The 21,525-nt window shown below is 37.4% G+C and overlaps 1 protein-coding gene across 1 annotated transcript in view; it reads right to left on the minus strand.

Annotated features, from left to right (window-relative positions):
- Nucleotides 1-5,230: 5,230 nt before the first annotated feature.
- LOC104458537 (alpha-1,3-mannosyl-glycoprotein 4-beta-N-acetylglucosaminyltransferase A) overlaps nt 5,231-21,525 on the minus strand; it is a gene marked incomplete at its 5' end in the record, with an annotated part of 32,276 nt that continues 15,981 nt past the window's right edge. Inside the window, 8 exons of the mRNA XM_010078754.1 lie at nt 5,231-5,266; nt 7,682-7,879; nt 8,277-8,384; nt 9,027-9,157; nt 17,729-17,843; nt 19,271-19,346; nt 19,964-20,077; nt 20,675-20,721. Coding sequence (XP_010077056.1) covers nt 5,231-5,266; nt 7,682-7,879; nt 8,277-8,384; nt 9,027-9,157; nt 17,729-17,843; nt 19,271-19,346; nt 19,964-20,077; nt 20,675-20,721 — 825 coding nt within the window. The remainder of the gene's footprint in view (nt 5,267-7,681; nt 7,880-8,276; nt 8,385-9,026; nt 9,158-17,728; nt 17,844-19,270; nt 19,347-19,963; nt 20,078-20,674; nt 20,722-21,525) is intronic.

Genomic DNA, 21,525 nt, shown 5'->3' on the forward strand with positions numbered 1-21,525 from the left:
TATATATAGAAAGGGTGATTCTATGCATCTTCTATTTTGTTGAGCAATTAACAATTGGAACAGAACACACAATAACTTTATCCGTAAATTATGTCAGCTTTATAAAACTAAATAATACACAAAAATTATTTTAAAAGCACAATTCACATCCACTGTCAATATATCTGCAGTTTACTTTGAAGGAAAAAAGACTTATCTCACTTGATGATAAAACAAATATTCTAAGACTCTATTTATGAACACAGGCCTTTGTGCACTGCAAACATCAGGAATCAAATCCTTTTCTCTACATAGCCTCCTTACATCTCTTTTTAGCAATCTGATAGATTTTGGTATATCCCATTTTCAGTAAAGGAAAAGAGGTAGCAAGGCAGAGAAAAAATGTTAGCTTCTATGTTTGAGCAAATTATCCATAGGAACATGCAGCGTAAAAGTTTTTAATTCTGTACAACATGAATTTCTATAAGAGCAACATTCAGTCAGCAAATTTTTGGCTCTCTACAGATGCCATCATCCACTGCAAGAGTCATCGTTCACCAATTCTATCCAGTATTTTTGATCACTGGATGCAAATGTAGTAAAAGAAATCTAGTCTACCTCCTCTCTGTCATTTTCCCAGAATCCCCATTAGGAAATGTTACTTTAATGTCAGTGAAAACCAGTATTAACCATGCATTATCTCCTCATGCAAAATGCAAATGGAAGATGAAGAATTTATTTTCCCTCTCTTGAGCTCAATTTCTTCTCCTACCCTCTATACCTCTTACTCTTTTGCAAAAATTCCTTATGCTTCCAAAAATGTCTAACTCCTCAAATCTATATATATATACCCACCAAGTACTCACAAGAGCAATCTAATGGGAGCTTTTCTATCTTGCTGTTATAATTCCCAATTTGGAAAAGACAAAACAAAACCCAAAACAAACAAACCACAACACACCAAAAACACCCCATTAAATTCTATGCAAAATGCCTGGTAAGATTTCATTTCCTCTGCCAAAACCAGACAGTCTAACTCCCCACATATAAATTAGGCCGCATGGTTGAGAGCTGCAAGGGATGAATTCCTCATTTTTGCAGAAATGCCAAACCAGCACACTAAAAGGAGAGAACTTTCTCACGTTTGTCAAAGGACCACAAAGTAGCCTGACTGAAGAGGTGATGGGGGGATTTTGGGGGCTGGTCTGAGTCCTTTTTATCCAATACACACCTAAGAAATTAATTTTGCCATACCACTTTAAAAGTAAATCTAAATCTTTTGATAAGGTTACCCATACCATTTCCTAACTTTCTTCAAATGACCAATATGTGTAGAAGGCATTTAGCTGGGTAAGCAAATTTCCTTCCCAGTATACTCTTGTGCTCTGTTTCCCAGTGAGGACTACGAGATGAGCTTTCTAACCTGCACTGTGCTCGCTTGAGTATACACACAACTGTAACAGAAAAGGGTTTGGCACTAAATTCATTTTAACTATTTTTAATTTTTAGTTTTGGAGGTAGTTTGGGTTTTTTGGTGTTTTGTGGTTTGGGTTTGTTTGTTTGGGTTTTGTTGTTGTTGTTGTTTGATTTTTAAGGGAGGGGCTGTTCTCTGTCCTGAAATCTCTGCTCTTGTCTTTAAGGAATTTACTTATTTTTCCACTGCATCAATATTAGTTAAAAGGCCCTTATGTTCTTTTGCAAGGTTAATTCCACTCCATTTTTAATCCAGTGAAATGCAGAAAGGCTTTGGGGTTTTTTTGTTGTTTTTCTTTTCTGTTTGTTTGTTTTTTTTTTCCAATATGTGTGTTTGTGCACATAAACATTATTTTTTTCCCCATCTTAATTCTCCAAAAGCACAGATAAGAACTCCTTTCAGTTTTCTTAAACATAGGCATTTGCCACCATTTGAGATGCATTTGGGTTTGAGACCTCATCACAGGCTGGTAAGATGCAATTATGACATCTTAGACACTCAAGCCCTTCTGGAAATCAGGTGAAGTATTGGTACCTCAAGTGGCATTAGACATCTAACGTTTAGGCAACAGCATTAAGCCTCTAAGATTTCTGACTAAGAACTGTAAACCCAGGAACACTGCCAAATACACAAATCTTGAATATTAGTCCCATTAAGGAGGAAGCAGCATGTCCTTGGCTTAGGCAGCTCCTTTCTGTCTCTGATCCATACTTTGGGGTTTTTTTCCCTTTTCATTCAAAGTTCTTGCTTCATGGTTATGGGCAGAGTTCCATGCCCAGAGCAAACAGCATCAGTGGCTGGGAGCCTGCCTGCCAAATCCCTGCTGTCAGTGCATCCATTTGAGAATGTTCTACTCATTAGTACAGAAGCTTATGTAAACACATAATCAAAGTCATGAAATTCTCTTTTTTATATACACTAAAAATATTATCCCACCTGAAACAGACTGACAAACACCAAAACATTTAAAATAATAAATTAAGACACTTTCAAATATTTCCAATCAACAGACACCACCACTAAGGCTTAATAAAATGAAGATGATGTTAGACTTTAATAACCTATATTATATCCCTAGTATCAGAACGAAGATTATTTCTAAATCGTATACTCTGTGTGTGCGCACACATGTGTTTACTTCAGCTAAAATTGCCCAAGAAAGGTTGAATGTGTTGCATTGTGCTGAAGGAGAGCTTCTACACTGAACCATTATTATGAAGAACGAACATCAGCTTATACATCAGTCAAATTACAGTTGTATTAATCTTAAACCCAAACAATGTCGTAGTTCCCTAGGTTTTAAGTGGTTGTTACTGCAAAAGGAAATGGTGAGAAAGTTCCATTTCACTGCCAGTTTGGGAAAGCTGTTAGAAAGTCTTTTTTCCTTTGTAATGCACTTGGTCTTGTATCTCTCTACCCACAGGACTTGCATCCCATTGAATGGATAATTAACTTCATTTTCAATACATAAATGACCAACTGCTATGATACATTTCTGTGGGGTAACATTGTTCTACTCAAGAAAAACCTAAGTTCCTTTTACATTGTCACTGCTAGACAACCTGTTTTAAAAGCTGTGTTTATTTTCCTTTACAATGAAGTGGCACTAAGAACAGGCAAGAAACTGTCATTTCTTATGCAGGTATTTTTCAGAACTGTCACAATAATTTCAAAGCAGATGAAGTAATGTATTGTTTAGTTACCAGAAGCCCGTCAAGATGCTCTAATATTCAATACATTGATTTTCTAGCTCAAATAGTCAAACACATATTTCTTGTACGAGTGGGAATTGTGAGAAGATACCACACGAAACATATGTCAGGTTAATGTCACATGTTCCCTGGGATTCCAGGGTCAACAACACCGAAAATTAGATGATTAATCTCAAATACTGCACATTCCGTATTTACGCCAATATCAGAACACAAAGAAGTCAATGTAATCTACAAGCTGGTTTGTCAAAGTATTAAGATTTCAGTTTAAAGATGAGATTGCAGACTGCAAGTTCTACCTCATAAAATTACATTATTAATAATCAGCGTCACATTAGGATGACTAACTTGCTAAAAGAAGAACACAAGTCCAGGGCAACTGCAGAGTTAAAAGCAGTACTAGAGGGGAAGAAAAAAAAGCACAAAACTGAAAAACAATCCAGACATCCCCAGACAATGAACTCCGATACCCTTTTGAAAATATTCAAAGTAACAAGAAGTTACATACAAGAAAGGATGAGCCTCATATTTTAAAAGTACAAAACTAATTTAGCTACATATACTGGTGAGGTTGGGGTGGGTTTTGGTGTTTTCTTTCCTTTCTACAGTATCAAATATATCCTTGTCTTTTCCTGCAGCATTTTTTTAAAATAAAGAGCAGTATTTGAAAGCAATTTATACTGAAACAAACCTAAAGCCCTTTATTTTTATAAATATCCATTCTAAATTCCTATTGCAGAAAAGCTGACAAGTGTAAACATCATCTAATCAAAACAGCAATAGGTTATGTGCTTCCAAGGGCGTCCGCGATGTCATTAGCGCATGTGTTCTTTGAAAAGAGTATCTGATTTGTGTCAGTCATGTCTATAGGGAGGACTCTGAAACTTTGTCAGTCAAAAAGAGATCATTATGATGATGATGGACACCAGTATCACTTAAATGCTGCAATGGAATGTCTTTCTGGGATGTGTTTTGCTTTTTTTTTTTAAACCAGGATTCCATTCAAAATTTATTACCTCTTTTCAAGATTCACTACTCATCCACCAACATTTCAGAGCATCCTACATACAAAAAATCCTCAAACAAAGCAACATCTAGAGTCAAAAGCTCTCCACAATGAGCTGCTTGAGTACAACATTCCTCACTGACATCTCTGAAGAAAAAAGAGTAACTAGTAGAGAAAAGAAGTGTCTTGAATCTGTTATTTATAGCGAGGAAAGTGAATTTACATTCAGTGCTAGCATTAAAGTAGTAATAATGCATGCTTCACAAAAAAAACTCTTAAATATAACTCAGTTTTAATAATTAAATGTGTGCTTGGAACAACAGTTTACATACCAAAACAGCAAAGTGGATTTCAGTAATTATACAACAAACTAAGGGAACAGAAATTCAGTATTTCTTATCTTTATAATATAGGCTGTTTCGAGCATTTAGAAAGCAGTCCATCCATTTATTAAAAAAAATCACAACAAACCAAAACCAAACAACACCTTCAACACTGCTGTGAAATTTATTTTTAAAAGGAAAAGTCAGTGGATCTGCTTTCACTCTCAAAGGATATGCTACTGAAAGAGAGGAAATGTATCTTCTTATTGCAAAAATAAGAATGAGATCCTAGCTTACTGTTAGGGGACTTCAGTGTTGTGGCCGGAGATATTTTTCTAGGAAAAAAACTAAAAGGAGCTGTTACTAAAATGAGCATTAGACAATTTCAATTTACACATTCCTGTTCTCCAGGTGTGGTTTAGAACAAGAACCATCTATTTGACTGTTCGGGATCTGCGAAGCAGGTCTTGCACAAAATAGCCACAAATGTTACTTTCTATTCAACAAACTGAGCTCAGTTCTCACTTTAAACTATTATGAGATCCTTGCCAGTGTTATCCCTGACAATATTCTCAGATCTCAAAAATGAAATATTTAAATACTTAATGAAAGCTAATACTGAACTGCTATACTCAGCAGAAAATTTAAATTCAGTTCAGCAAAACATCTGGCATGGAAAAATAAACTACAGGAACAAGTTAGTGCTCTGTCACAGGGTAACAGACCTACCATTCATTCAGTCAGAGTTGTGGTCAATACTTCCACTAAAAAACTTGTTTATCAAGAATTTATGATGGGAGTTATTAAGCAGCTACATCTCAAACTGATTTGCAGACAAAATTTTCTGTAAATTCAAAGAGCTTTTCTATTACTTAAAAAAAAAAAAAAAAAAAGAGAACACGAAAAACCTGTTGCATCCCTTCACAAACAGAAGATAAGCTTTTAAAAGCTTAATTTCCACAATTAGATATATCTCCCCACCGGATAAGTCTTCCTAACACTCAGCCCATTTTCCCTTGTCTGTGTTTCAATCTGCAAGTCACTTTCTTTTTCTTTTTTTTTTTTTTTTCTTTTTTTTTTTTTTAACTGCCTCAGCAAGCATCCTTGAAGCACCGGGAAACATCATTGCTCCACTTGACCTCCACCTACCAAAATCTGCTTCTGCTGAAGTTCAACAGACAAACAAAAACAAGTCCCCAACAATTTGACATTACAACAGCTGTAGCCCTAATCAGCCACTGACTTCAGAAGGCAAAATTCTGCATTTTTGAGGACACTGTGGCAATAGAAGCTAAAAACATTATAAACTTTGAAATGGCTCACAGTGATAGCTCAAACAATGTTAAACTTAAGACTGACCAGGCAGCATCGTTCTAACTGGTGGACTTCCTTTGAGGAAGCAACAAAATACAAGATGATCCCTTTTTTATAAAACTAAAATGCATTTCTTCATTAAATAGAAATAACAACAACAACAAAAATCACACCATCCTCTACTGCTGGGACTATTAACACAGCAGGTAGACATAACTACCTTAGGCCTAGCTACAATTTTCCAGGGTACAATGAACACTATCTTCCCACCTTTAGCACAGACAATTAGTACTTACTCGTTGCCCCAATTCCATCACCATTAAGGTAATACATATAAAAAAAAATTTTGTTCAGACCATTTTCTTCATGCCATTTTTTAAATAACAGTGCTGACCTATGACACTTGCTAGCAACGCTTTCCAAAATTGACATTGTGCATTTGACCCATCCTAATCCACCCAAGATCAAAATTTGCTACTTACAGATACCTTATTCATAACATAGATACAAATAGTTCTTAAAAAAAAAAAAAAAAAAACAAACAAAAACAAAACCAAACACACAAATTGAACAACATTTACTTCATAACTTTGAAAAGGAAAATATTATCAAAAATAAATCAATGAATTCATACATCTGACTTGAAAAACATGGGGTTTTTAAACAATTGGCACAGGATAAAAAAGATTCTGCCTTTAATCCAAGGAGGTGTGGCAGTCATATTCCTCAAGACATGCATCTTGGAAAGTTAACCAGGAATGTCTTTTAAAGCATAGCAATCAACTGAAAAAGTAATTTGACAACTCAGATGACAAACTTGAGTTTCATAGGTCAGATTAGTTTGGAACAACATAGTAACAAGGAAACTGCTGATCCTCACTGCTGCATTAAGCCAGGGTGAAGACTTAGCCTTTGATTATGTACCAAGGCACAGAAGTTGACTAATTGGATTCAGTTCAGGACTGCAAAAAGGGCTGCTTCACAAGAAAAGCATCCAGTCAAATTGATCCAAAGAAACTTTGGTCTACCAGACTATAGGTAATGGCGTCAAAAGAACACATAAGGTACGTGAAGAAAGGAAAAAAGGAATCCACTAACATAGCAACACTTACACAGACACAAAAGAAACTATTTTATAAGTCTTGGACTACCATGTTGGCAAGACAGTAAAAAAGCAAAGCAGCAAATAAGCCTCAATAAAACTAAAGGATAACTACACTCTAAAGTGCAAACTATCCTTCTTTAATCTGACTAGTAGCCAAAAAGAAGTCACCTTTAGTCTTCTAATAAATCATGGATATTTGTATTCCAAGGACATTTGCCCTTTTTTTGTTGTTGTTAAATTTTAATGTTTTTTAAATAGGTCAACTTGGAGTCTTAGCATGGTGACTTTTTTCAAGCCCTAAAGCTACATCTAGAAAACATTACCCTTCATAGTACCCCGCTTTCACGTTTGGGGACATCATGATATGCTCCAGCAAGATTTCTGATCTGGACAATCAAGGGACTGAGGCTGCAGGGCACAACATACTGTACCACACACCATGCTGTACAATTGCTCTGTAATTAGAAACAGACCAACCAAATACAAACAGAATCAAATTGGCTTCTTTTAAATTCTCTTATGAACTGCCAGAGAAGCACTTGTTTTGAATTGCATTTATCAAAGAAGCTCCATATTAAATTTTTTTAAAAAGATAAAATTTACAGTAGTAAAAAATCAGAAGGAAGACACTAATTATGATAGTATCAGCTGAACTCCAAAGACCCTACATCATTTCACTTTAGTTTATAATGACAGCCCCAAATTCTATCTTCAAGCATTCTTGGCAAATAAGCAGCTTTAAATATGAGACCAAACGCAAATAATTACTAACCTTTCTACATTGACTGGCTTGTCAAATTTAAATAGAATATAATCCCCAGCAACTGGTGTGACAGCCCAGAAAAAATCTTCCCCTACGTAGGTTTTTTCTAGCGTATGCCCTTGGTAGACTTTTAAAGATGTCGAAACCTCTGCAGGGGGATTCACATGGATTTTATGCAGTAATGGTTTCAGGAAGTCTTTATCCTAATTGAAAGAAAGACAAACGTCATGCTAGTCAGATAACCTGTTTCATTATATTATTTTCCCAAGTTACCACACTTAAAACAAACACTTGCATAAAATGGAAAATTAATGCATTACTCCTTTTTGGGTGTACCAGATCTTGTACTGATTAATAAGACGAACATGTCATTAAAGTAAAAAAACTAGAAAAAATATCCCCTAGCAAAAATCCACAAAAGAGCAGAGATTAGCACTTCTTATACTTGATAGTAACCAGTTTAAATAAGATTTCATTCCAACTGAAGTAATATACAACATGCTTGAAAAAGACAGACAACAAGCCTGTTTTCTCAAAGGCTACAAAGTTTTTCATTCAATCAGCCTGCTCTGGAAAGGAAGGAAAATTTTAGCTACTAACTGTGAGTTTCTGGATCTTCCCTGCTAGAGAGGAATGGAGGCCAACATGCTGGAAAAGGGAAGGCCTGAAGCGTATCCGCAGGTTAGATTTCTGTCGATCACAATGTTTCTGAAATTGAGGAGGGGAGGAAAGGGGGGGAAAAAAAGAAAAATCACGTTAGCAAAATCAACACAAGGTTGCTGAGTTTTTACTGCAAGTATGTGATGTTACATGAACCAGAAAGACTCAACAAGAACCCAGATCTATTTATCCAGTTGCTCTTGTTTTCATTCCAGAAATATACCAAGACTGCTGTGTAAATATAATACTGGTCAAGGTTCTTGCACAGATCCTGCTTATTCAGTCTTTCAGCAAGGGTGCTACCTGAGAAATGAAGGACCAAAATCCAAAGTTTATTCCTTATTCAGAACCTTCTCTATGACTGCTATCCAAGCAGTGGCATTCTGCAGAGCCTCAGTGCGGGTTACATGGATGAGTTTATTTTAGGACTGTTACACAGATAAAATAACTAGATTTTTGCTTTCCATCCTACTGCATCCATCTCCAAAATCTGAAACAATAACAGCTACAAAGCCCCTGAGAACTGCCTCTCTAAAGTTTTTTTTGAGATTAAAATCTTGGTAGGAAGAAAGACTCTTTCAGGACATGCAGTAACCACAACACACAGCATGCTAGCCTCCAGCTCACCAAAACCAACACAATCACCATAATGAAAACAATTTAGAAGCTTTATAATAAAAACAAACTTACAGCATCTTTCTCAGGGTTACACACTTTCACCCAGAGGATATGGTCCAGGAGCCAATCAATAGGTTTCTCCTTATAAAACATAAATATGAACTCTACAATAAGAGTGATATCTGGAGACTGGAACATTTTACCTGTGATGACATTAAGATCAACTGTAATTATTTTAAAGATAACATTGTCTTTTGAAATCAGTGAGACAATAGATGATAAGTTTGTGCCAAGACAAGAAATGTTAGCAATGTCATTAAAAGCTCTATACCTTTCAGCTATACAAAACTAAATAAAACAACTATTCAAACAAGAACTCACAATATATCTTGGTGTTATCAAAACATTCAATGGATATTACAACACAGTCTCCTTAAGAATAGAAATTGTCAGTCTGCAAAAATAGAGAAAGAAGAGCTATGGATTCATGTCTGTTATCCTCCATGCCATGTGTAAGCTTCAAGCATCTGAGACAAAGAGTTGTCACAAGTGCTATCTGCCCAGTCACACAATTTCAGCTTTTGCAGGTACAAAAAGCAGAGATGGAACACATACCACTAATTCCAGATCCTCCTCTGTAGAAAACCAAAAGGAAAGAAGGAAGCTACCAGAACAACTAGAGACAACACAACTTAAAAAAAGAGACATCACATAGCAGCGATCAGAGTTCTTTCCAAAACGCATAGGCCATCAGCAAACTCATACTGAGGGCATTTCCAACTGAGCACACTCAAAGCAGTCAGCTGCCTAGTAGAAAGTCTAAGTCCCTTCCATAAACGAAACTGCAGAACTTCTTCGCCGAGTACTGACAAGACTTTGGGGCTTCCAAGACAGTATACTGCCTGGTCAAGTATAGATGGGACTTCTGGGTGGCACTTTGTTACAGGATTCTTGGGAACCCTGCGGACTGTGAGGCTTAAACGAGGCCCTGCCAAAAGAAGAGAACTTATTGTTGACAAAGAAAGTCTATTTATTATCAACAAGAGCAACTTTTTACGTGGTTGTGGAATACACTTCACTGCCAGTACAGGTGCCTGAAGAGAAAGGTGGCCAACACACTGGGCTATTTTGTTAAAATGAATGCAGCACTTCAGAAAAGTGCCTTGTATGAAGACACTGCTACCAAGAGCAAGATGTAACTGGAGTAGGTCAGTCCAAGGCCGAAGACAGACTGACTGCAAGTGCTTGTACCAGGGACTGAGCGCCAACTAAGCTCCCAAAGGCAGTTTCAGATTTGAGGGCAGATTCAGAAAACATCAACAGGTTTGCAGTCTGCCTCTACTTTGCTAGGCTACAATGGTGGAGGCAAGGGAAAAAGACATTACATGACAACGAATCTCTTAGGAGGACACTGGCTGAAGTGATTTCAGTTCTGCAGATGGTGTTGAGATGTGGGCAGTGCTGACTTAGGCATGGGCTCTTGGGGCACATGTGCATTAATAGATCGGAGTCCAATAGAAGCTCTTCCCCCATGCAAGTCTTCTGTCTGTCTACACTTGGAAGTTCTGTACAACACATTAACACACAGCACTCAGGCACGTGAAATGTTATTTTTTTCCACTTGTAATCTCTGAGGCCCTCATAGGCATCTTAAATAACAAGTCCCACATGTGGTAGAGGTCCTAATATTTTCTCCTTCTACATTTAGGAAGAACAGCTGGAGTAGACATTAAGAACAAGTTCCTCTCTGAGGTGGCAAAAACACTTCCCACACTCATCAGAAAATGCGTTTTGGCTCTCATCTAAAGAGGACATAATTCTTTGGAAAGGCTACTAAGGACATGTACAGGCTAGTCCGATGACAAACAAATAGGGAATAACATTTTGTATGAAGCTTAAAAACTATCAGCAGTGCAGCACTCTACTTGAGCAGGTGGTTGAGTGGAAATGAAGAAATGGTGCAAGAAGTCTACCTTATTTAGCCATTAAGGAGGATGTTCACATTTATATAAACAGAAGAGAGAGGATATACCTGAAGTACCACCCTGAACCAGTACTACAGAAAAGGTAAAAAGTTATCTGGTCTTAAGTGATTAGGAACATACATTTTCACTGTGAATGTACGTGTGGACTATCACTCATAGCCAGACATTCAGTCACTTTTCTTTCTTTTGAGGTTCACTGAAGTTTGTAATTGATAGAAGATTATCGCAAGGCAGCACAAAAAAAACCCAAGGAGCTGGGAGTTCAAATCCCTGCTCTAACAGGGATGGAAAATTTCTCTACCGAAACAGGTGACTGAGCCTGGCACATTATACAATATTGCAGAGTAGCTATAGAATGCCAGGTTGTTAGCTTACATATATTAGCAACAAAGATATTTTTAAGAGAAAGCATCAAAGTTGCAGGGGCCCTGTTATGTGTGCTCTGACACTGCCAGGTATCAGATGCTTAAATATGGAGATTTACTTCGAGAATGCCAGGATCTTGAATTGCAAGATCCTTTATTTTCTCAAAAAGAGGACACATACTTAGGAGATCACCTTAGGAGATCCCTTGATGCAATCTCATTCCCTTATGACTTGTATGAAATTGAAAAAGAACACAGCCAATGGAATAATACTTACTTTGGAATTCTGAGATGAGTTTGTAAGGGTCTGAGTGAGGCTACATCATGGTACAGTGCAATAAATACAGAAGAAGCATCCGACAAAACTCCCAATTATTTCATCTGTTGGAATTATGCTATATTCATAAAGTAGACCATTCACACCATGGAGTGGAGAAGTAAATGTGGTAAGACATTAACTGACTGACATTGCTAAATCAAAGCTGTCCCTTACAAGAACCTTTAATTTGGCTCTTTATAAAGCAAAAACATCATGAGCACTTGTAAGTGCTTGTTGCAGTGAGGTCCTCAAATAGGCATCTCCACTTGAAAATACTCTGTAACTAAAATTTGAAGCTCCCACTAAACAAAGGACAGCTCCTACTAAACTAGGGACAACTGCAAAGCTTTCTTCTTTAAAGACATAAAAAAGATGCTATAATTTTTTGGTTAGTATATTGCTACTATTTACACGCTATATTGTTGTCATATTGTTTAACATTATTTGTGGAACTAAATATTTTAAAACGGGTAGGAAACAATCATATGATTTGTACAATGTTGTGCAAAACATTCATGTAGAATAACAGCCCTTTCAGCCTGTCACACTTCCAACTAAGAGTGCTCCCAATTTTCCTGGTGATTCATCTCTGCCTACTGCTTTCAACAGCACAGGGCAGGAGAAGAGAAAAATATGAGAAACCCTAATCAAACACCAGCTGAAAAATGGGACTAATCGGATGTTTCTGGGATGTTTATGGAACTGAAATCATCATTTCTAGATGACACCTGCTGAGGCAGTCTGTCAGTGACACCTGCTTCCATAGGAAGTGGACCTTTCCATGTGGTGACAGAGAGATGCACAATACCATGCGATACAGAAGACAAAAACATCCCCACATTATTGCTCCCATCTCAATGGAAGCAGACTGACTAAGGAGAGAGTTTATCCTCTTCCAGGAGGGATACACAGTCATGCTGCTCTGGAATCCTTTTCTTCTTCTACCCAAGGACAGAGCAAGAGAACCACACTGCACATTTTTTCCTTTGACTAGCACATCTTCTGAAGAGCACAAGGATTACAGTCTTCAGTTGTCATCTATGGTGAAAACACACCCACAGACCATGTCACTTAAAACCTGAATGTTAAGGTACAAGATCCTTACCTACAAGCAAATAAGCAGAGAACAAGACTGAAGGTTACAGTAGGAATTTACTCTTTTCCTAATTTAAGTTATCCTAATTTTACCTAAAATAGAAACAGGATATCAACACATTATTTACTTCCATATGACAAACTTGTATAGGCCCAGAGGCACTTTTCTCTAGGCCTAGATTGGCATACTACTGTCAATCATGCAGTCAAACACTCCTGACTCAGGCAATAATCTAGTTAACATGGTAATGTCACAGGATGCAGCAGGAAATACAAAATAAAACTAAACCAACCAAAAAAACCCAGTCTGATACATCCAACTGCAGCTAGTCAGGATCTGTTTGGTAAGCAACAGCTGGCTGTACCTGCACTAGCATCTTCAGACCCAACTGGTCTCTCAACATTACACTGCCCAACACCGTGGAAGGGTTCAACAGTGCAGGCAAAGCCTTCTCACTTTAATTCATAATAATCACTGGAGCAAAGATAAAGTGGCAACACCCTGCTCTTGAGACAAGCCCTTGTCTCCCTTCAGTAACCAAGTACAGACAACCACACATTACTTGCCATCCTCCGCTTGGCACAGCTTTGCCCCAGCTCTTTGCCTTTCAGTATAACACAGCATCCTTCCTCTGTCATTTCTGCCTCAGGACACCACCAGCACAGCACAGCAGTACTGCCATGGATCAATGTTCCCCCTTTTCTCCCTCAGAACATTCTTCCTACACCAGCTCAAAAACAGGCCCCTGCAGTGAAGCCCCTGGTAAAACAGGCCTTCAAAGATCTGGACCCCTGACTGTTCCCAGCTACTCCTTGTGATGGAAGACAGCCCAGTACAACTCCGACTCCACAGATCCTACACCTCAGCCTCTCTGAATCCAAACCAGCAAAGCCCTTGCCTAGCCTCTCCTGAGTGAAGGTAGCAGCAGCAGCCTGGCTTCCCTAGGGCATAGCCATAGCCCAAGAACAAGAAGCAGCATTTGCCAAGGTCCTGCAGTCCTGTGGCCTCCCATGCAACTGCAGGCAAGGAAAGTACTATGAGCCATGGAGCCACTGAGATGCCATCCAAACCCAACCTACAGATTGCCCACTGGCCATCCCCAATATGCAGTCAACAATCATCAAGCCAAAGAGACCTAAGCAAAAACTGCAGTCAACACACACTGCCGCAAACCAAGGACAATGCGAAAGAATTAAAGCAATGGCTCATCTTCCACCGTGTTCGTGCACTTGGTACAGTGCATGAGAACAAACATAACTCAAGGAGACACTGTGGACAAAATTTCAGAGGTTTCAGATTCTGGGTGCATACAACCTAACCTCGGAAAGAAACTTCAAAATCCAAAAGAATTAAGACTCAAAAGTAAAATCTTGCTCCCTAAATCTCTTGAGATCTACAAAATGTGAAGAATTTTTCCATATTATTTATCTACAGTGACAAAAGTGAGAGCCAGGACTGAAAAAAAAAATATCATGGAACATTTTCCGCTATTTATTATGCCCTACCAAGACTGATTTTCAGTCCATTTAAATGCTGTCCTTAGTGAACTATTCTGGCCCTCTCAGTATTTTGTTGGCAAGTGCAAGACACACACAAAATGAAAACTTTTGTTTCCTACAGTTCTCTGAACAGCAAATATCTAAATAATTCATTTTCATTTTTCCACGTAAGCACCACTAAATGTATTCAGTCTACACCAACAATAATTTTATACCTGCAAGCACATATTCTAACTATAGTTGAAGTCTTTTAATGCTTTCCCTGTTAATGATATGCAAATTACTGGCATTAAAACCAGAACCTCTTTGAAGTTATTTGAATCTCAAATATTTGACTTGATCTACTCTTCCCCAAACTTCAACTATGTGTACAGCTTGAGCAAAACTGCAATCAGAAGAACTTCAAACAATCAGAACAACAGGCCTTAAAACATCAGGGCACAGTACAATTCAAACAACCAAAAGGCTGATTTCAGACTGCTCCATCAAAAGTTTGTGACAGCTGGCATTATAGCTACAGTGCAGAGTATTGCAGATCTTCTGGAAAACACTTCAGCTCACAAGCAATTGGAAGACAAATCAATATTTCTCATAAAAAGCTAGTAAGACTTTCCTATGTTGTGTCAGGGACGACAGTGCAAATCAGAATCCAGAAGAGCAAAAGATGCATCTCTTTCCACAGAACTTCTTAGGGAAACAGCACACATCTCACCCATTATTTATTAGATACTTGACAGCACTTAAGACTGTGCTTTCAGTATTAAAAAAAAACAAAGGAAGCAAGTTCTGTTCTGTGGCAGAGGTGACAGAATTCTGTAATCTTGCTGTCAGCCTAAATAGCTACATTTGCCACTTCCTCATGTAGTGCTTGCATAAATTAGATTTCCAGTTCAGAAACACACTACGGCAAAAAACATTTTTACCTAGCTATTTTGCAAGATGATCAAAGTTTCCAAATCAGCCACACCTTACTTTTTTAGATATTATTTCTACATCAGTAGCATCAAGGCAATTCAGTGCTCTACTTCCTCTCTTAGACATCTACACATAAAACTCACCCCCAGTTACAAACAACTACTTTTGCTCTTCTCCGTAGCTAGCTGCATTACCAAATTACCATAGAATCAGTCTGCGAAGATCCATAAAGGGATAGCAGGGATGAGGCAAATCTACATTACTTGGATAAAATTTCTGTGCAACATATGGTTATAGCACACCAATGTGTCTAAAAGCCAGAAGTTTTAGTCAGTTTCATGAATACCAATTTTTCTCTCAAAAGCAGGACAAGCAGCTAAATTAGGAGAAAAAAATCTAATTCAATTTTCTAAGTAGAAAAGCAACATTAAGATGTGTAGCCATAGCTAAATGTATCTGAAATTCTGCTGATGCCATCTAATTAAAATGAGGCAAGCAAATATGATACAAGGAACAAAGAACAGGGATGCAAGCAGTTGGAGCTAACAACTAAATTTAACTACTACTATTTTCAGAGCCTACACTGAAAAAAAGTATATAGAGAGTATAGAAAAACAACTTTAAAATATTTTTAAACAGTTGTGCAACTGATTAAGCCAAATCTCAGCATTAAGAACTATCTACCTACACCTTCTGGCTTAGACAGTGTGCCCTCTATAGCAGCACTGAGAACAGAAAGGGGTGTGAAACACACAAACACACAAATACTAAGTGATCTGAAATACACCTGCATGGGGTAGACAGTGCATGTCCTAAACTGTAAGTTGGTTTTATGCCTATTTTGATGTCAGTCTTACAAAACTGTAATTTGCAAGTGATTACACTCTACTACAAAATTAAGCAAATGCAGAATGAATGTAAATTACTTCTATAGCGTAGGAACTTCACTCAGAATTCACATTTAAAGTGCAATTAGGACTGGAGCTAAAACTAACCTCAACTAAGCCCATACTTTAACTGTTCAAAAGTAGAAACAAAGCCTAACCAGATGATGGTATTCAACCAGTCTTGGCAGCTAGAGAATCACAAAGAGTTGCAAGGGGCTTCCCAACAGAGGAGACAAGTCTATTTAGGGCAAAAACTCCAGTAAATTATTTAAATGCGTATTTCTAAATGAGGCATCTCTAGTATCTGTTTCTCCCTTCCGCCTCTGAGTCCTGTAACTAGCATCCCTGTTGCTAGTCCAAGGCAACGAAGCAGACCAGTTATGTGGTGGTCAGATAGATAAGAAGACTTCCCTCTGCCCATATCCTCTCCTCCTCTCCTTTGTTTCTGTAGGTTAGACTGACAGGCAAATGTACAAAATACCATTTTGTACCCTAACATAGCATGTTTAGGAGATAATTGCTGTTTTCCATTCTATCAGTGAATCTTTGAGACTTTGAAAGTCAGGGAACTGTTGCCTCAGCAGCACACCTGATGCTAGGCTGGAAACAGGATAGTACTTGCCGTTCACACAATGCCAACATTCTCAGTGCTACCATTATGGGTCACTGAGCTAAAAATGAAGCTGTTCTCTGGAAAGCAGATCCAAAGTACAAACAAGAGGACAACAAGAATTTCTAAGAGAAAGACAGAACTCAGGACTGCACTGTATCTGCTAGATGTAGGATTTTCTTCCTGTTCTGAGCTCAAATCACAGCCTTTGCATTGAAATCGTTTGTGTTGACTACATACAGGAATCTCCACAGTTTGACTTAACTTTTGGTTTTTCCTCACATATCACCAGCTTAGCACTTTTAAACAGATCATGACACATCACTACAGTAATGAAATAACCTTTTGATTTGTAAAATCCCTTCAAACTTCTCTTCATTGCTTGATTTGTAAAATCCCTTCAAACTTCATTGCTCTTGTGTTAAGTCTAGTACCTCTCAACAAAAATATACTAGTGTAAGAGCAAAGAACCATCAAGTAATTTCAGTAGCACCCTGTCAGTCAATCCACAATAGCCCAAGATGCTGCATTAGCTTCTCTCACTGTTGTTCACTGCAAATAACAGACAGACTCTGACTATGCGTAAGAAGGAGCAGACTGTCACAACTTCTCCTTGATGGAGTAGAAAGGTAGAGACAGAACAGGATTTGCAACCAGAAAAACTGATGCTTCCTGATTCTTGGAAATTTTGTCACAAACACCAATGAAGCTGTTTTAGGTGGAGTTAATTTTCATCCTTTTTTATTTTACTTCAGTCAGTTGTGTTTTAACGACATTTTTGTTTTAACAGCAGCTAAATTCAAAATAGGTCATTCCTTGCAGTTTGACTGTTATATTTTTATAAATTAATTAACTTTTGGTTACAAAAATGTCCCCTTTTCCAACAGTTTGAGTTTGCCTCAGTCACACAAAAGTATATGAAACAACTGGGAAAAAAAATCTTCCATGAGATGAACCACAGTTCCTAAAAAAGGCAATGAATTTCTGCTTCTTGGTCTACTTCTAGTACAAAGAAGATAGCTTTGAAGTCAGATCACTATTAATTCACAGAGTGTCAGGATGAATGTGTTAGAACTACTAAAGTGAACATTTTCTTACCAATGAAACCCAGCTGAGAAAATTCTAGAATCATCCAATCTTCAGAAGCGAGCTGAAGTGCAAAATTTTTTATTGTGCTGAAATAATTCTGCTTGACAACGATGTCATCTTCAAGCTAGAGGAAGGTAGCAATGATATCAACATAAATAAACAAAGCAACAGCAAAGCAGTAGGAAAAAGTACAGCCAGAAAATACTGATTTATAATATATTGCTAACACATAGCCATACATTTGTAATGCGAGCGCTGCTATAAAGCCTAGACGCTATAGCCAACAATAACTATCGTAGGGACCACAGCCTGCCTATCTGTGGAGAACTAATCCAGAATCTTTCCGCAGTAAGAATTCATAAATGTATCTCAACTTATTCCTTCAGAACATCGCTTTTCTAGCTTCTCTCTTCAGAGAAAAATCATCCATGAAATAATGTCACATGATCAGCAGAACAAGTAGAATATCTGTATTATTTGTATGTAAACGTGACTCTCTTTACTCGCACACGTAACAGCACTGAAGGAATTTATCCTCCGAGACAAGAAGCTAAGAGACACTTTGTCTACAGAGGTGGGATTCATTTCACCTGGCTTTAGCGCTCTGACAGAAGAACAGGTGCATAGTCCAAACTAATTATCTAGTCCAGGCAGCAGAACTGTCAAGATGAGGTGCTACAATCCCTTTAATGCATATGCAGGCTACTGCTTTAAGGATCCTGCTTCTCCTGTCCTTTCTCCCAGTGCATTCATGCTCTTCCCCTTGTTCTGGCACTAGTATTTGTGTGACTGCCTAGTTTCAAAAAGACTGTCTCATGTCATTGGCTGTGCAGCTTCCAGGAGAGTACAGTCTCCCAACAGCTCTTAAAGAGCAGTCAGAATAGCTTTGTAAAAACTAGATGAGATGAGTGGCACTTTATACCCAAAGGACACAGTCCCAAAAACTAAATGAAGATCATAAGCACAGTTACTCACTAAATCTGCAGTACCTGTAGGCAAGGCTTCAAAGCAGCAAGACACAATAGGAATAATTCTGAGCTAAATTAAATTTAAGAAGAATTGCTCAACTCTGTTCTTGAAAACCTCTTGAAAAAAGAAAAAATAAAACAAGCCTAGCAACACATTGAAAATTTATCTATACACAACAGTCATATTAAAGTGATGCTGCACTTGCATTCAAAAGAAAGTAAAAATGGATTTCAGCTCAATTTCCACTCAAAACTATGTTGGTGGTTTTCGCCTAGGTGACTCAACAGTAACTTATTTGGGGGGCAAGGAAAAAACACTGGTTAAGCTGTCTGCATTATTTCACTTTTTTACTCAGCATCTTAAGACAAAATAAGTCACATAGGACAAATTACTTTCTACTTCAGAGACAGCATCCTCCACAAATTACTTCCTCATATACCATAACCTCTGTACTTAATGCCCTCCCTTCAGCTATGGAATGAAGTTATCTCTGCTGTGTGTAGGTTCTTATGATGTGTCTAACAGCATAATTTCTGGACACTCATTTGAAAACTTATCTCAAAACAAAGAATAGAAATTTACCTGAATGTAATAAACCCCCTTTTTCTGGGCATACATCATAAGAAAACAATAATCCAAGTTTTGTTTTGTTCTCCATCTGAAATAAAATTAAAAGCTTAAGGATTATGAAAAAAAAGTTATTTCAATACACACCGGCAATGCAAAGTAAATCTCACTATGAAGAATGACGCATATTAGTGAAATGTTAAGATAGCTGGTTTTGGCACTGTTCTCTCAGGAAATCCTCTGTCTGAGAAAAAAGGAACAAAGCTTTCGCCTTATGCTTTAATACAGACGTAAAACTGGTTTAACTTGAATCTGATTTTGTGAAAACTACCTGACATTTCACTAAAAACATGGGCATTTTAAATGGTAATCCAGCAGAAATTACTGGGTTTTACACTGTATTTCAGGAAGAAAAACTGTGAACAAAAGAGTCTACATACGGTAAAAAAAGTCTATCAAGTTTCAGTTCTCCCCCCAAAATTTAACACTACATGAATTCAACTAAGCATAGCATTAGGCTCTGATCATGCACAGAACATCATGCAGATAGGAATGAGGTGGATTCATAGAGCACTTTTAGCATCCCTGCACTTTCAAGAATTACAGTAAGAAAATATTTCAAGAATTCACATCCCACTTGCCATTTCATAAACAACAGAAGTACGGGTGTGGGAGGAGATGGGAAAAGATCTGGCAGAATAAACTAACCTCACTCTCTCTTTTGAGTCTCCAAATGTCTCTTTCAAGTTTGTCAAGTCAGGATAGTAAGTTGCAGGAGGGGCTATTACTTCCACCAAGCCAGAATTGATCTCTGTAGAAAACCTGTCAACAGAAACATCCTAAAGTCACGAGACATTCTGCGTTCTGTATACCTCCTGATTGCCTTCTGTTGGTACAATTACTATGTCTGGTTACAACAATGACTAATTCAAACAACGCACGTTAAATAAAAGTAGTATATAAAAAACTGTTGTTTTCCTTAGCATCTCTTTCAGAGCAGTATAGCCTCTTGCCCAATAACCAGAATTCTAACTAGATACTAAACACTTTGTTTGCCTTTCTTTTTTCAGAACCTAGTGATTTTTTTCTATACTTCTCTTTGAACATATGGAATACAAGGCCCTAACACAGATGTCACAAATTTCCACTCATGTTAAAACAATTCCATCTATTTATATTTACGTTGCACCAAATAATTTAATCCCATTTATTGTTTTACAGTTTAACTGACTAAATCACTGCCCCTTAATTTGTCATGTATTACTTTTTTGTTCGAAAGTACAAACCCCCAAGAAACAAAAATGCATTATCTCAAATTTCCAGAATACTTTTTATTACTTATCACAACCTGATCTAGGAAAAAACAAAAAGCAAACCCACCAATAAGCTAACAAATCCCCCATTAAAACTACAACTTACTCTTTTTCCAGGCTTGCAACAACACTGTTAACATAATCAAGATCAGTCTGGAAAAAAAAAAAAACAAAGAGAAAAAACAAAGAGAAAACAGTTTTGGAGCTATATTTTAAAATATCTCAGTAAAATAAACATTGGAGGTAGCTGTACTTGAAAATCAATTTCAGCATGTAAGATATTTGAGTAATACAGGAACACATCACACATGGACCTGTGTCTTATGTCTAATGGGAGAAGATTTTTTTTAAACAAGGGGAATAATATTTGCCTCATATCTGCACTTAACAGAGAGTTCCAATCCAGATGTTGGTATTTTCTTGCAAACTCTCATGCTCTTAACGACAAAATGATCACTGAGCATTTGTGTAGGAAGAACTTCATATTATTGTTATATAATAATAATACATATGGAAATATTACCAAGGAAAGCTTTCTGGAAAACAAGGCCCTCTTCTTTCAAAAATACATCTCCTAAGCTTTGCATTTAAAGCTTGCATGCCCCAAACACAGAGAGCAACGCACATGCTGTTTTCCTGGCTAGGGTTGCTTTTTTTCATCAGAGACTAAATCTGAGGGACTATCAATCCTATCGATCACATGGTTCTTAAAGATGCACAGATTCTAAAAATTACTTGTTGGCTACAACACGAATTGTGACATTCTGGAAAAGTCTAGATCACCTAACTTGCCAGAACTGGCCGATTATTCAACCTATTCACTTGGTCATACACATGCATTCCAGGAAAAGAGAGTTTGTGAACTCATAAATGTGACTGAAAACACTAATCTTTGTTATATTTACTAATCTAGTAATTTAACACAATATTTATCAGTTTTCAAAAGAAAATTTACGG

The sequence above is a fragment of the Pterocles gutturalis genome, unplaced genomic scaffold (genome assembly GCF_000699245.1).
Source record: "Pterocles gutturalis isolate BGI_N339 unplaced genomic scaffold, ASM69924v1 scaffold15988, whole genome shotgun sequence".
Taxonomy (NCBI): Eukaryota; Metazoa; Chordata; class Aves; order Pterocliformes; family Pteroclidae; genus Pterocles; species Pterocles gutturalis.